This window comes from Panulirus ornatus, chromosome 59 (genome assembly GCF_036320965.1).
Source record: "Panulirus ornatus isolate Po-2019 chromosome 59, ASM3632096v1, whole genome shotgun sequence".
Lineage (NCBI taxonomy): Eukaryota > Metazoa > Arthropoda > Malacostraca > Decapoda > Palinuridae > Panulirus > Panulirus ornatus.
Genome location: NC_092282.1, coordinates 3,286,334 through 3,302,317, shown reverse-complemented (window position 1 = coordinate 3,302,317; position 15,984 = coordinate 3,286,334). Strand labels below are relative to the sequence as shown.

The window sequence follows — 15,984 nt, the reverse complement described above, 5'->3', positions numbered from 1 at the left end:
TCACTTCCTCCAGTTTTTCTCCATTCAAACTCACCTCCCAATTAACTTGACCCTCACCCCTACTGTACCTAATAACCTTGCTCTTATTCACATTTACTCTTAACTTTCTTCTTCCACACACTTTACCAAACTCAGTCACCAGCTTCTGCAGTTTCTCACATGAATCAGCCACCAGCGCTGTATCATCAGCGAACAACAACTGACTCACTTCCCAAGCTCTCTCATCCCCCCAAAAAATGATGAACAGAGAAGGGGGCCAAGTGAGGATATTCCCACTAAGGCTCAGTCCTCTGTTCATGGCACTACCTCACTGATGTGGGAAATTGTGAATATGTATAGAAAGAAATGTTTTTCCTCTAACTTTATAAGACAAGAGAAATGAACACATTTAAAAAATATTCATTTAAATTTCTGTTAAACTTTGAAAAGATAAAACTTGTATTTAGAACCTATGGTTGAGCTACATCCTGAATTGTTCATGGAACAAAGTTGATATTTTGCAATAAAAAGCTACACTAACTTTAAAAAGCAACAAAAGCTACAGCAAATCATCTGCTCAACTTTTTCTAATTGTATTTATTGCATAATATCTATTTCTAGACACATTTACAACATAAACAACACTAACGAACAGTTTTCCTTTACTCTTCTTCTTCACTGGACCCTGAAGATGAGGAAGAACCACTGTGAAAACCATGAACACCTTTGTGCATCATGTAGCCACCAGCCCCTAGAGCCCCAATACCAGCCAGTGGAATACCATACTTCATTGCCTTATTTGCTTTCATGGCCTTCTTCTGTTGTCAAAAGAAAAGGGCAATAAAAATATATTATAAAAAACTCATTCATGACTGAGAAGCAAAAAATTAGTCAGGACTAAATTATTTGATATATGAGATCTTAGTATGAATTTCTTATTATAGCAAACATCACCTCACAACTAAAGCATAATCAGTCTGAAGTTACAGTATTCTACTCTCTAAATATCAGTTACACATAAAGTGACTTTCTCAAATAAATCTGGGCAAGCAGAAAGTATTGTTGCTTCATTTTCACCTCTTATATGATATGACTGCAAAAAAGTAGTGACTGGCATGAATGAATGGTCACCAGTAGGTGGAAATCTAATACATAAACATATATCTGCCATGCTGCCTAAATTTTCCACAAGCTGAAAGTACTTGATCTTTCTTTATCCAGAGTGGCCCTGTATAAATTTGACTTACTGTGCATCACCCAAGACCCTGCATACTGATGAGACATTTGCAAATACTTGTCAAAAAAATTGGAACTGAAGCAATCAAAGTACTCAAAGACAGAATAGACTGTGACAACTGAAGCCATCTTGCCTGGTTATCATAACAAATAACAAAATATAATGGGAAAAGTACATACTTAAAACTGAGCTCAGCATTGGATATGAGGTACTAACTCTCCAACCACAAAAATGGCATAAATCCTTATCTGACAACACTAAATCACTGAATTGTCAACAGCAGGTTCTAGAATTATGCCGAACAGGCTAAGAAGAAAACCAAAATACATAAAAGAGCTCCAATTGCCTTTTGGAGCTTAACTTTCATAACAAGTAATACATTAAGCCATTCTGCATAAAGAAAATATCTTAAAACATTAAAAAATAAACTCTAGCTTATTCATACAAAAGAAATTCCCTTTGAAAACCCTTTAACTTCTCCAAATAATGACATGATTTCCTAACTTTCATAGCTGCATATGAATTTTCTATTTGACTATGTGTATAGAAAAAGAAAAAATTACATTAAAAAGCTCTTACTTCCCTTATAAAATAATACTCACCGGACTTGCTAACATGGATGCTCCTGTTAAGGCACCACCCATTCCCATGATATTTTTAAGACCTCCACCACCACCATGAGAACCTCCATAACCTGGATACCCTCCATACCCAGGGTAACCACTGCTTGATTTGGCCTTCTGAAAGCAAATTAATTTATTCTGCTTTAATGTTTTACCTTAGTTTATTCATTTCTTTCACTTGTAATATCAATGGACTTACACATTCAAATCTTTTGAGGATGAATAATACAACAATGAGTGAAAGAAGCACTGAGACATTCATACTTTATTCAAACATGACTACCATGCAAAAAATCTCCTAGAGATATAGAGAAATTGGCAAAATTTGAACTACTAAAAATCACTGTTGGCAAAACTTGAAATACTAAAAAATCATTATGAGTAATATAAACCTCTGTGCTGCAAAAACTAACTTTTTTCATTTTGCATTTCATTACAGGTTCCAACTTTTTGTCCACTTTAAATGTGTCTTTACAACCAAGCTAAAGGTATGAGCCTTAGCCACCCTCTAGATGTATGAGAGTATGAGGGAGAAGCATAGATTTGTACCGTCAAACCAGAATAGTAAAATCCAACAGAGTCTACATGGAGATTTTCACCCAAAATTTCATTAATTCTAAGCAAAGCAGATATTTGCATGAACTAATATGTGTTATGGCAGAGAAGAGTGGGAGGTGGGCTGTTTAGAAAGGGTAGTGAGTGGTGGGATGAAGAAGTAAGAGTATTAGTGAAAGAGAAGAGAGAGGCATTTGGACGATTTTTGCAGGGAAAAAATGCAATTGAGTGGGAGAAGTATAAAAGAAAGAGACAGGAGGTCAAGAGAAAGGTGCAAGAGGTGAAAAAAAGGGCAAATGAGAGTTGGGGTGAGAGACTATCAGTAAATTTTAGGGAGAATAAAAAGATGTTCTGGAAGGAGGTAAATAGGGTGCGTAAGACAAGGGAGCAAATGGGAACTTCAGTGAAGGGCGTAAATGGGGAGGTGACAACAAGTAGTGGTGATGTGAGAAGGAGATGGAATGAGTATTTTGAAGGTTTGTTGAATGTGTCTGATGACAGAGTGGCAGATATAGGGTGTTTGGGTCGAGGTGGTGTGCAAAGTGAGAGGGTTAGGGAAAATGATTTGGTAAACAGAGAAGAGGTAGTAAAAGCTTTGCGGAAGATGAAAGCCGGCAAGGCAGCAGGTTTGGATGGTATTGCAGTGGAATTTATTAAAAAAGGGGGTGACTGTATTGTTGACTGGTTGGTAAGGTTATTTAATGTATGTATGACTCATGGTGAGGTGCCTGAGGATTGGCGGAATGCGTGCATAGTGCCATTGTACAAAGGCAAAGGGGATAAGAGTGAGTGCTCAAATTACAGAGGTATAAGTTTGTTGAGTATTCCTGGTAAATTATATGGGAGGGTATTGATTGAGAGGGTGAAGGCATGTACAGAGCATCAGATTGGGGAAGAGCAGTGTGGTTTCAGAAGTGGGAGAGGATGTGTGGATCAGGTGTTTGCTTTGAAGAATGTATGTGAGAAATACTTAGAAAAGCAAATGGATTTGTATGTAGCATTTATGGATCTGGAGAAGGCATATGATAGAGTTGATAGAGATGCTCTGTGGAAGGTATTAAGAATATATGGTGTGGGAGGCAAGTTGTTAGAAGCAGTGAAAAGTTTTTATCGAGGATGTAAGGCATGTGTACGTGTAGGAAGAGAGGAAAGTGATTGGTTCTCAGTGAATGTAGGTTTGCGGCAGGGGTGTGTGATGTCTCCATGGTTGTTTAATTTGTTTATGGATGGGGTTGTTAGGGAGGTAAATGCAAGAGTCTTGGAAAGAGGGGCAAGTATGAAGTCTGTTGGGGATGAGAGAGCTTGGGAAGTGAGTCAGTTGTTGTTCGCTGATGATACAGCGCTGGTGGCGGATTCATGTGAGAAACTGCAGAAGCTGGTGACGGAGTTTGGTAAAGTGTGTGGAAGAAGAAAGTTAAGAGTAAATGTGAATAAGAGCAAGGTTATTAGGTACAGTAGGGTTGAGGGTCAAGTCAATTGGGAGGTGAGTTTGAATGGAGAAAAACTGGAGGAAGTGAAGTGTTTTAGATATCTGGGAGTGGATCTGTCAGCGGATGGAACCATGGAAGCGGAAGTGGATCATAGGGTGGGGAAGGGGGCGAAAATTTTGGGAGCCTTGAAAAATGTGTGGAAGTCGAGAACATTATCCCGGAAAGCAAAAATGGGTATGTTTGAAGGAATAGTAGTTCCAACAATGTTGTATGGTTGCGAGGCGTGGGCTATGGATAGAGTTGTGCGCAGGAGGATGGATGTGCTGGAAATGAGATGTTTGAGGACAATGTGTGGTGTGAGGTGGTTTGATCGAGTAAGTAACGTAAGGGTAAGAGAGATGTGTGGAAATAAAAAGAGCGTGGTTGAGAGAGCAGAAGAGGGTGTTTTGAAATGGTTTGGGCACATGGAGAGAATGAGTGAGGAAAGATTGACCAAGAGGATATATGTGTCGGAGGTGGAGGGAACGAGGAGAAGAGGGAGACCAAATTGGAGGTGGAAAGATGGAGTGAAGAGGATTTTGTGTGATCGGGGCCTGAACATGCAGGAGGGTGAAAGGAGGGCAAGGAATAGAGTGAATTGGAGCGATGTGGTATACAGGGGTTGACGTGCTGTCAGTGGATTGAATCAAGGCATGTGAAGCGTCCGGGGTAAACCATGGAAAGCTGTGTAGGTATGTATATTTGCGTGTGTGGACGTGTGTATGTACATGTGTATGGGGAGGGTTGGGCCATTTCTTTCGTCTGTTTCCTTGCGCTACCTCGCAAATGCGGGAGACAGCGACAAAGTATAAAAAAAAAAAAAAAAAAAAAAAAAAAATATGTGTTAACACTTACATATAAACCCACTGTGTGATTAACCACCTCTTTCCTGTATGTCAAATAAGGCAATCACAAAATGAAGTGGGATGCTAGACATCCTCCCCTCTTGCAGTCAGTATTCCAAAAACAGGCACAGAAGAAGGCGCCAGGAAATGAATTGTCCTCAAAGGATCAGAAGGGTATCTAAATGTGCATGGTTGTTACCAAGATGAAAAGAATGTTGAGGTAGGTGCTATGTTTGATTAGAAAAACCCAAATCTTTTACTCTGAATGGAATAAAATAGACAGGGGGAGGAAAAAGGATGCCTTAGGACTTAAACATTCTGGAGGGTGTACTCAATAAAATCAATTAGATCACTGTGGCATATAAGGGCATGAGAGTGAGCTTATGAAGCAGCAAAGATAAACCATGGAAAGGTCTGTGGTGTCAGACTGTGGACAGTAGGTTCTGGTCTCGGTAAAGCTAGAGATTGAAGTGTTCAAATGAGGCAGTTGTTTTTCTATTCGTAATGCTACCACCCTTATGTAGGAAAGACGAATGGTATAAGTTCTTCTCAAACCTAACTGCCTCATCCACTTTAGTGCTATAATATCAGAAACAATTGAAACAATCACAATTCTCTATCTCTATGACTGTTACCTCTAGAAACTCCCATCAAGACCAAAGCGTCTCCACTCATCTCTGTCCTTCCATGCCTCCTTACATTCTTCCCCCATTTCTCTCCCTCCAAAATTCTTCCACTATTTTTCCATGTCACAAGTGGCTTTCCTCTCACACCAACCACTTTAACTGTACAATCATACACTCTCCTTATAAACTCCACGTCTTGCATACTTTCTGCATAACCAAACCACCTCACACTACTACATTTCACCCACACTATCTCTCCACAATTCATTCCTATGCATGGAATGGATGGAACCATGGAAGCGGAAGTGAATCATAGGGTGGGGGAGGGGGCGAAAATCCTGGGAGCCTTGAAGAATGTGTGGAAGTCGAGAACATTATCTCGGAAAGCAAAAATGGGTATGTTTGAAGGAATAGTGGTTCCAACAATGTTGTATGGTTGCGAGGCGTGGGCTATGGATAGAGTTGTGCGCAGGAGGGTGGATGTGCTGGAAATGAGATGTTTGAGGACAATGTGTGGTGTGAGGTGGTTTGATCGAGTAAGTAACGTAAGGGTAAGAGAGATGTGTGGAAATAAAAAGAGCGTGGTTGAGAGAGCAGAAGAGGGTGTTTTGAAATGGTTTGGGCACATGGAGAGAATGAGTGAGGAAAGATTGACCATGAGGATATATGTGTCGGAGGTGGAGGGAACGAGGAGAAGAGGGAGACCAAATTGGAGGTGGAAAGATGGAGTGAAAAAGATTTTGTGTGATCGGGGCCTGAACATGCAGGAGGGTGAAAGGAGGGCAAGGAATAGAGTGAATTGGAGCGATGTGGTATACCGGGGTTGACGTGCTGTCAGTGGATTGAATTGGGGCATGTGAAGCGTCTGGGGTAAACCATGGAAAGCTGTGTAGGTATGTATATTTGCGTGTGTGGACGTATGTATATACATGTGTATGGGGGTGGGTTGGGCCATTTCTTTCGTCTGTTTCCTTGTGCTACCTCGCAAACGCGGGAGACAGCGGCAAAAAAAAATATATATATATATATATATATATATATATATATATATATATATATATATGTGTGTGTGTGTGTGTGTGTGTGTGTGTGTGTGTGTGTGTGTGTGTGTGTGTGTCTAAAATATCAATTTGTTTGTTTTGTGGTGTCCCTATACTTTTACTACGAAAAAAAACTGGTCAAAACTGTACTTGCAGGTATGTGTTTTGGAGGTGATTCATGTATCCCTTCTTATACATAGATAGGGCACAAATAAAGATTACGATTTCTACCATATAGACCTATGAATGAGCCATCAATGAAAGAAAATAGATGGTGAAGACCTACAAAGAAGAGAGCTTAATTCAATACAACCTTCAGCTGGAACAAAAATTTATAAACATCATGGTGATATTGTGCGCAAATGATTCAATGATATCTGCAATTTCCAGTATATGACAGTCTGATATGTACAACTTTAACAAAGGACCATTTCTTTTACGTTAAACTACATAATATTTTGTCATGTACAGTTTTGTAAGTGAGAATAGTAAATGAACTTACTCCAAGGAGATGAGATGCACCTAAGGCTCCAGCAACAGCTGTTCCTGCACCAGCAACCATACCTAGCAACCCTTTGCCACTGCTACTGTTCCCACCTGGTGCTGGTTGCTGAAAAACAAAAGGAAAAAGATTAAGGCTTGTTATGATTATGTAAATTCTATGGATAAAACAAAGATTAAAAAAATCTAACTCTTATTCTTTAAGCCTCCTCTGCTCATAACTGAAATTCATGTAAATCTCTCACGCATAAAGACCTCTGCATGTGACTGGAGATTCCTACATAAAGACACCCATCCCATATACATTCATAAAACTTACTCCATATTGTCCAGGAGGTGCTGTCTGTTGATACGATGGTTGATTAGAATATGAAGGAGCAAATCCTGGACCACCAGAATAAGGGGGTGGTGGGCCATAACTGTTTTGCGGAGGGTATGGAGCCCCTCCTGGTGGCATTTGTGCATAAGGAGGAGGCTGACTAGGAGATGGGACTGGATCTTCTATCCAAATACATGCTAGATTTATATCTTGGCTTGTGCTAGCAACATTCAAATACGTCATTGTTGCTGGATTGGTGCGGTGGTTGAATTCAGCAAAGTGTTGATGATTAAGAGCAATCTGGAATGAAAAGGAAAAAGATGTACAAGAAATAAACAAAATTCATATATATAAGTTTTGTATGATACATGTAGTCTGTTCTATGAGATGTTAAAGATATCCCTAACCACCATTTTTCAGGACAATAAAGTCTATTAAGTATAAATTATGTATTGTTCATGCAATCAAGACTCATCTCTTTCCTAGCTAGGAGGCAAGCTCAGGAAATATACATGACAGGAAAATAATAAGCTTGGACAACAAAGAAAATCAATCTAGTGTTCAATAACAATATACATTTACTATATTATGAAGAAAGTATAACCCTTCCCATGTACTTTTGTCACCTATGTGGGTACAAAGTATCTGAGGTTAGCCAGCATTTTCCCTCATAAGAAAATAAAAACATAAGAGGGCTAATCATAAGCAATTGAGTCACAATCAAACCTATCATGGAGACAAAATGGGATGGTCTCATTCTTTAAACGTATTTTCCTTTCCATTTGTTCCATAAGAATCTTTTAGGTTGTTCTGTGCTCATGTCTCCTCCTCTTCCTTCTTTCTCTCAGTTAGGGCTAATCCATGGCCATTATCCTCTCCCTGGAACTAAGCTCCCATATTTCAGGTACAGCCTCTATTGCCCTCCATCTGGTTTCCTCTAATTGATCTACGTGTTTCTTCTAGAGAAAGAGGTGGGAGGGAAATAACCAAATCTGTGAAATACATTCTAAGTTAGGACTATTATAAGCTGAATACTTATGGACTTCAACTTCTCCTTGTACTGTATGATAATTTTGCAATTACTGAGTTTCATAAATGATCTATTTACATTTCCCAAAATGGTAATGTACTAGGCATCATATATCCCATTCATTCATATATTTCTGTCTATCTCCTACAAGGTGATATGCATGACTTAGCCTCCTTTAACTGTCTCATCTTATTCACTTTGTATTTGGTCAGACCGGTCTTCATCAACTTTGCATCTGACCAAGACTGTAGCCTCTCTAATTTTCTTTGTAGGCTGTCACAATCTTAAACACTTTACTTCTCATGATTTTTGCACCAAATGATAACATATGCAAGCAAAAATTACATCCTGAAATAGCTCAGAAGAAACAGTTTGAACCCTGCAGAACACAACTGGTTATTCTGACCCAATCTGAGATATCTCAGACATCTGAATTCAACTGATGTTTCATAACCTTCTCTGTGGGACAATGTCAAATTACTTCCGACAGTTTACTGTAAAAACATTCACCATCCATCCGTCTCCTTTAAGCTTAAAAACATTCACCATCCATCCATCTCCTTTAAGGTGTCAGTTATTAATACCACAGAAGTCTAATTTGATTTGACATGATTTCTTTCCCATGAATTATGCTGTCTTTCAGGTAATTTCTTCTTTGAGAACAGTAATCTATTTGGGTGATCTTTTCCAGGATCATGAAACCATGCTCAATATGATACCAGCCTGTACATAGTATATTTTCCCTATCAGCTCTACCACAATCAGGCATATAATTTGCTTTCTTCCACTCAATGGTACTGATCCCTCTTTCTTCATCAAATCCTTAAACAATGTCTACAAGTGGTATATCAAGTGTTTTCAAACATTTCTTGGGTAAATTGTCAAGTGATGAGCTGTAAGCAAAATAAGATACCTTAAGAGCTTAATTAATCTTTTTTAACAATCTTAAAGGCCTCTGTGCTTTCCCCCTGAATTTTCCCTCTACATTTACTTTTATACTGTGTTACATATTGTTTCTACTCTGAAGATAGTACTCAAATCTTTTTAAAGGGCCTTCTTTATCAACTAACAAAATAAGGGAATTTACAGCACAAAATATCCAACTGTTTACAACAACCTACATATTTCTGAAAAAACATTAACGTCATCTTAAAAACAGCTTAGGGTTCAAACCTTGAAATGCAATGGATCACAAAGGATGGTGACATCAAAGTTTTGTCCCCGAGCAAAAGCAAGGGTGCTGGTTGCCTCTTCCTGGCCCCATCCTGAGGCACGTGTAAAGGCATTCCTCCCCACCACACCTTCTGCCACTCGACCATACATACAGAGTCCAATTTCATCCGCAGGGTCACCATTTGGTCCAGATTGGAACTTTAGGACAAAGCTGAAAGTCAATAAATAAAATCCTAATTTTCCTATCACAGTTAAATCCAGTAATTTGCTCTATATCCAACTCCTTGTAACATATCACTTGCTTTGACATAACTCATTCATATCTGGGTGATACACATAAAAATCCCCAATAAAATTCAGTAACTGATCTTAGCACCTTAAAGCATCAAAAACATATAAGCAATCCATGCTTTCATATTCAGTAAAATTGTTTGGAAATCGTAAGAAACACACAAAGTCATCTTCTGTTTGGTATCTTCTGGACCACCAAAATTTTGCCAATATGTCAGCTGCCAACAAAGCAGGGGACCAGAAACTAAAAGGGTATCACTGGATGCATAACTGCACCAGGTCTAAAATTTCCGCAGGAATTATTTTCATAAAGGGTAACCCTATTTTCTTTTGTACCCTTGTTTGCAAAAACAAGGGTACAAAAAACTCTTATTTCAGAGTTGGTGGGAAAGCAGCACAATGCTAAACACATCAGCTTATGAATAATGCATTCATCCAAATATTACATACTTGTGGTACATACCATACATCTTGGTATCTATGAACACTTTTTGATGCATCTAGTCACAATAAATGATTCAGATATAGTTTCATCACTTATCAACTGTAAATGATACAGCATCCCTAAGTAAACTGTAAAGCAATCTGCCTTACGGAAAACACAAAAATTAATCATTTGTACCTTTTTTACTGGTATCAACAGTTAAATGCTTGTGTACACAAACAAAAAATGCTCTAAAATTTCTAATTTGTGAGACCCCATTTATCCCGAGTCAGTGATAATTTTCAGCTGGTCTACCTTGCAAGAAAATCTCATGGAGCTTGAGCAGAGTTCTGACAAGCATACACTTTAACTTTTGGGTCATAATCCATTACTGAAGAATGCTTTGGCAATTCCATATTCTTCAATGACACCAGAATAATTTGTTAATTCAGATGCAGAACAAGAGTCATCTATGATAGAATTTGTATCTTTTCTTAATAAAAAATTTTCTCTGCTGCCTGATCTCGGAGCAATAGGAAAATGAGGTTTAAGCACTGGTAACAACCTAAAGCACATCACAATAAAGGCTTATTTGGAAGTATCCCCAAAATGCAGCGCTTAAGCTTTTCATTGGAAATTTAGTAATTTACCATAATGTTTTTTATTTGCATTTCATTAACATCAACCTACCTAAGCTGCAAAGCCAGTCTCATTAAGTCATGTATCATTCAGGTGGCTTGCAAAACATAATATTTAGATATTCTTTTCAACTTCTCCTCCCATACAATACAAACAGGTCTTTACAAATAGGTAATTACACAACAAAATCTACTCCAAAATTTCCATGCACACTAACAGACATTTAGATAAAGTGCTTACAATCACAACTTTCCATTAACTTGGATTTGTTTTAGATTCAAAGAGCTAATTGTAACATACTATTTACAATTATCAAGTATAAACATAAATATATCTCACCTATTTGCATTTGGAGTGAAAGTTCCTGTAACATGAGCAATTTTCCCAGGTGAGAAACCTCCTGGAATTGGTGCTACATAGGGCTGACCCTGCAAAAATAAGAAATGGGTAAATCTTAAGTTACATTAAGGGGACCTTATAAACATCACATTACATTAAATAAAAAGAACATCCTTCGAAAAAACTCATTATCCCATGCTCACCTCTTATCTTCAAATCCTTCTCTTTACAATGTCCTTCATAAAATGGGATTACCTTACTGCAAGGGATAACATTATCTTTTAACAACTCTGCCTTGAGGGAAAGATTTAAACAGCCAATAGAAGTTACACGCAGAGGAGAATTGCTCGCATTTCAATGTGTACACATACAGGTAGAGAAATGTGTATTTGAATCAAGCTTTATATGGACCATATGTACTACACTACATACAGATACAGAAATAACTCCACATATGCAGTTACATGGTTTCCAAAGGATGATATGGCAGAGTATGACATGAACTAAAAAAGAAGGCCATTTCCATCAACTGGGAAACTTACATCTTTTACTCAAAATACAGTCTTTTAGTATCTGATATTCCTGGAAAGCCTGCTATTATGTATTGCATCCATAGTGGTATCATTTCTGTATTACTATCATTATTATACATTGGCAGGACCCCTTTCATTTACAGTTTATGGAGCTATAACTCCAGGACCCAGGGCTCCTCTAGCTTCACAGCTGTAATACTCTCAGTAGCAGGGATAAGATGGTCTCCTTTGAAATAAGTTCTTTGATGTGATTGTAATATCTTTCAACAAATCAAGACGACAGGCTCGCCAAAGGTTACTTCACTCACAGTGAAACCTCAAGCAGGTAGAATCCAGTATCACCACTATAATGATATATACATTAGTACCCAAATCAGCACTCAGGATACGATCAAGGAAAACAGAATATTAAGTGAAACAGCTCTCTACAATGCCATTACACCACTGCATATATGGAGATGTGTTCCTGAAGACTTTTTGTTTACAAATGAGATGTAAACAGTACTTTCAAGGAGTGGTTTTTCTTTGGCACTCTAGATGTACTCGCAATTACAAAAACTTGCAAGCAATCTTCCAGACATGATGAGTAAAAAAAAAAAGTCTCGATAATGTTAAAAAATCAGAAAGTCAACAAGAATTTTGCATACTGTAAGTGTGACAAAATTAGTACAGAACTAACAAAGGAGAGCACTTGTCTGATTGGCTATATGCATGTGTGTATGGCACTCTGGCCAAGTGAGCATAAACAATTACAGCTTCCCTCGGTGTGTTGTAAATGTTTGGACTCATGACTTTTTCTTCTTTTTGGGATCATCTTCGCTTACGCTTCAGTAAAACTAGAGCTCCAAGATGTAAGGAAGTGCGCTATAATGAAACAAGTGCTCTGCAGGGTAGCGCTAACCAAGGCACAGAAATATTAAACCATCAATGAACACTCCAACTTTTAGTAAAGCCCATTTTAAAATCTCTTACTTCTCATTGTTTGACATATCCTATGGAAATATGGTTCCACCCATAAAATCACTTCAATAGAATATAATAATGAAGACATTACTGTGCAATGATGCTAAAGCCTTCTCCTTTTCTAAAGTTCCTTCATCAACTCCTGTCAGTTCAAATAAAGAGAATATTCCTTCTTTATGGGACTAACATGGGTAAGTTTCTAAAGATCTGCCCTATTCTCCAAAAACATAAACTGCAGTAAACAATACTGTTCAAACACCATACCAAAAGAACTGAGAAATGTCAACCACTTCCAGTAAGAACATATCTGAGAGCCAAAAGACATTTAACTGAAGTGTAACTGTCATGGAAGTACATTAGAATGTGGGTTGACAATCATAACAGTTCCCCTACTGTCATCTACGCAATTCTGCAAATGTAAAAACTATCTTCGTGTTCTTTTGGTCTGAAACAAGGAATACTTTTCAGCTTGTGTGTATTCAATGATGGCCCCCAAGCTCCTTAACCTAAGTATTCTAATGTAATGAAGACTAATCTTACTTCAGAAATAGTTTCAGTTTTGGAAAGCTGTTGATGTATTCTTCCAAAAATCTATCCTCATTTACAATAAACTTCACATCTTCCTGGTTTGAATAACATCAACAAAATTTAGAGCTAATAACGTGCAGCATAAGAACATTAAAGGGGAAAACTTACGGGGTTATAAAGTGGTGAACTCATGATTATCTCCTATTCTACTTGAAGATGTTCTGCTAAACTGCTGAAAGTCAAAAGGAAAAAGGTAATAATCTTATGTAAATATATATTTTCAATGATGAACATTTAACCATTGATATATTCTCTGTATCTTTAGAGGCAATTATTTTTTTTTTATAAGTATAATACATGTTATTTACTAACCCCACATTTTTTCTCTCCTCACAACCTTACCACTAACACATTAACTAATATCAAAAGAACGAAAATACTCAATGCCACTCATTTATATCAATGTGCACAGTGGCAACAACAATTCTATAAAACATGTTCCTTTAGCCTAGAAAAAGCACCTCCGTAAACGGATAAATCACCCTAAACACTACATAAAGTATAATTCTACCCCACACTTTGCCTCTAATTCAAAGCCTGGCTAACTCTGGGAGAATTTCACCATGTTGGAGGAGGACCTACGGGTAAAACCCACTGTACAGTACATCAACCTTACAGACTACTAGGAATGCACTGGTGTTACTCTCATCAAAAGCTACCAACTTGAATGCGAACATCCAGTTTTTGATGTTTCCATGATTTTGTCACTACTCCAGCATGGAAATATCGTGAAATATTCACTTACGCTGGTTGATTAATGGTAGTTTTCTGAAGGGCGAAAGGTCTGCTACTTGTATAAAAATAAGCCCTGTTCTATCATGATATATAAAATGTTCTATCTTAAGGACCTACGTGTATTCACTCAAATCGTCACATATCAATAACTTTTAGGGGTGATAAATACTTAACTCAGTGAAAGATACAAGTACTTGCCTGTCACGCCAACACCCTTCCAGCAATTCCCATCAAGTGACGAAATATATTTCGGGATTCACGATATATTTACATAATTCATTCATTCATTTCTATTCATATTATCCAACTATTATCTTAACATTTCACTGATATTTACAGATACATTGTTTGAATTTTTCTTCGTCGTATTATCCAGCTATTTGAACATTTCACTAGTGTTATTAAAGATCTTGTTTTGACGTTTGTTTACATATCTCAATGGCTTCAGATTTCTTAAGAGTTTGCTTTGACTTTGCATTATATAATGTTCCTGGTACAGGTTCATTTTTTTTTTGCCAAACTTTCTACTCCTGGGGTTAGAGGTTTTCCACTTCACTTCAATTGTATTTTCAATACATTTTTTTTCTACTAATGTTCTTTACACGTAGAGATGGGTGCGCGATATCAGTAAAGTATTGCCAACTGTTAAATGCTCATTGTCACGAAGCAATGCATCACTCATAAAGAATGTCTAATAATTACATCATTTCTGCCTGTTATTATATTAAGATCCATTAAAATTGGAGTTTGTAGCATTTTCCACATTACTCAACGGCTTAGTTTCTGTTGGTACGAAACCATAACTTTACCCGCAACCTTCATACTCGGTCCATAAGTTGCTTTTCCTTCTCAGAATAGTCGAACAATTAAACTGCTATAATGGACTGTTTAAGACTTAACTATTCACGAAAATATCATCTCACATAGCATGTCATTTTGTATAGCATTATTAGTACCTATCAAGAATTTATTTTTCTGCTGAACACTTCGCTCCTGCTTAACGTCACTATTTTTTCGCAAAAATAAACTCAAGTGTATTAGAAACATCATACAATATCAAAAAAATACATTTCAGAATTCTTCCCGAGAAATATACGACAGGTTCAACATCTGTTAAATTTGGTCTTTACCTATAGTTGTAATTTCCTATTGTACATAGCATATTTCATTCATTGTGCAGGTATAATTACCTCAGAAACTTCAGATCATTCTGGTATTTGCTCCTCATATGTATAATCTGTGATGTGGAAGCAAGTTCAATACTTTGTGTTTATGCCTGCCGGAAAAATCATTCCTCCTATTCTCTCTCCTAACAAATTTTCTACTCAGCTAAGCAAGACTTCTTTATTAGCTTTCAGCTCAAGGTTATGGAAACCAGCTTTTGGAGAATCAGCTTCTTTCTATTTCTGGGAATTGTGAGTGTGTTCCTTATCATGTTTAATGAGTTGCCAGCCAGGAATAAGCTGGCTCAAATCTTGCGGATAAACCATCATACCACAGTACTCCTATCAGCACTTGCTTTGTTCGCAGCTCCTTCTCATTATAAAAAGGAGGTACCTCTTCTAAAATTTCAAAGCCTTAGACTTTTCTGCAGCATTTGCTTTCCCCAGGAATACTGAATAGGTAAAGCCCCTTCATAGGGGTAATCCTATGTCCAAACACAAGACCTTAAATTTGAAAGTTGTTGCCTACACCATTTGCCAATACGACACTTTCATACTTGTCCTTATGTGCTATAGGGCTTAAAGTTTCACCTTACACAACTTACCCTAGTCTTAGATCCGTCAAATTCTAGTTACTGCTCCATTGCTTGATTGCAGAAATATTGAAGCATATACTTTCTTGTGGTAGTTCCTTCCTTTTAAAAAACAAGTAATGTTATGGGAGAGTTCAAGCATTTCCTTTGCCATTTACTTTTCTCAAAGCTTTGTGTTTCAGGTTGCAAAAATAACTTAGGATTTCTCTTCATTAGTAAGCTAAAGGGAAATAAAATTTTTGGCCTGGTGCTTTTCTATCTTTCTCTATCCAAGCACTTTTGGTAAGGAAACATTTCTTCAGGTCTGACTTGGGAAGCA

The 15,984-nt window shown here is 37.5% G+C and overlaps 1 protein-coding gene across 2 annotated transcripts; it reads right to left on the bottom strand.

The window, feature by feature from the left end:
- Positions 1-226: 226 nt before the first annotated feature.
- Positions 227-14,195, bottom strand: LOC139767195 (uncharacterized). 2 transcript variants are annotated; one of them, XM_071696313.1, is made up of 8 exons: positions 14,108-14,195; positions 13,283-13,346; positions 11,091-11,179; positions 9,398-9,608; positions 7,195-7,494; positions 6,877-6,984; positions 1,819-1,956; positions 227-797 (listed from the first exon to the last, which is right to left on the bottom strand). In XM_071696313.1, exons 2-8 carry the CDS (start codon positions 13,304-13,306, stop codon positions 642-644), a joined length of 1,026 nt encoding a protein of 341 aa, XP_071552414.1. In that variant the 5' UTR covers positions 13,307-13,346; positions 14,108-14,195; the 3' UTR covers positions 227-641. The 2 variants fall into 2 exon arrangements, with proteins under 2 accessions (XP_071552414.1, XP_071552415.1); XM_071696314.1 differs by having other exon boundaries at positions 13,283-13,343; positions 14,108-14,161.
- Positions 14,196-15,984: the final 1,789 nt, after the last annotated feature.

Excerpts from the sequence above, each read along its gene's own strand:
- LOC139767195 (XM_071696313.1), bottom strand. The coding sequence starts at position 13,306 with ATGAGTTCACCACTTTATAACCCC. Across the intron at positions 11,180-13,282 it reads GTTCACCACTTTATAACCCC|GGTCAGCCCTATGTAGCACC; the intron begins GTAAGTTTTCCC and ends TTATTTTTGCAG. Across the intron at positions 798-1,818 it reads CATCCATGTTAGCAAGTCCG|AAGAAGGCCATGAAAGCAAA; the intron begins GTGAGTATTATT and ends TTTTGACAACAG.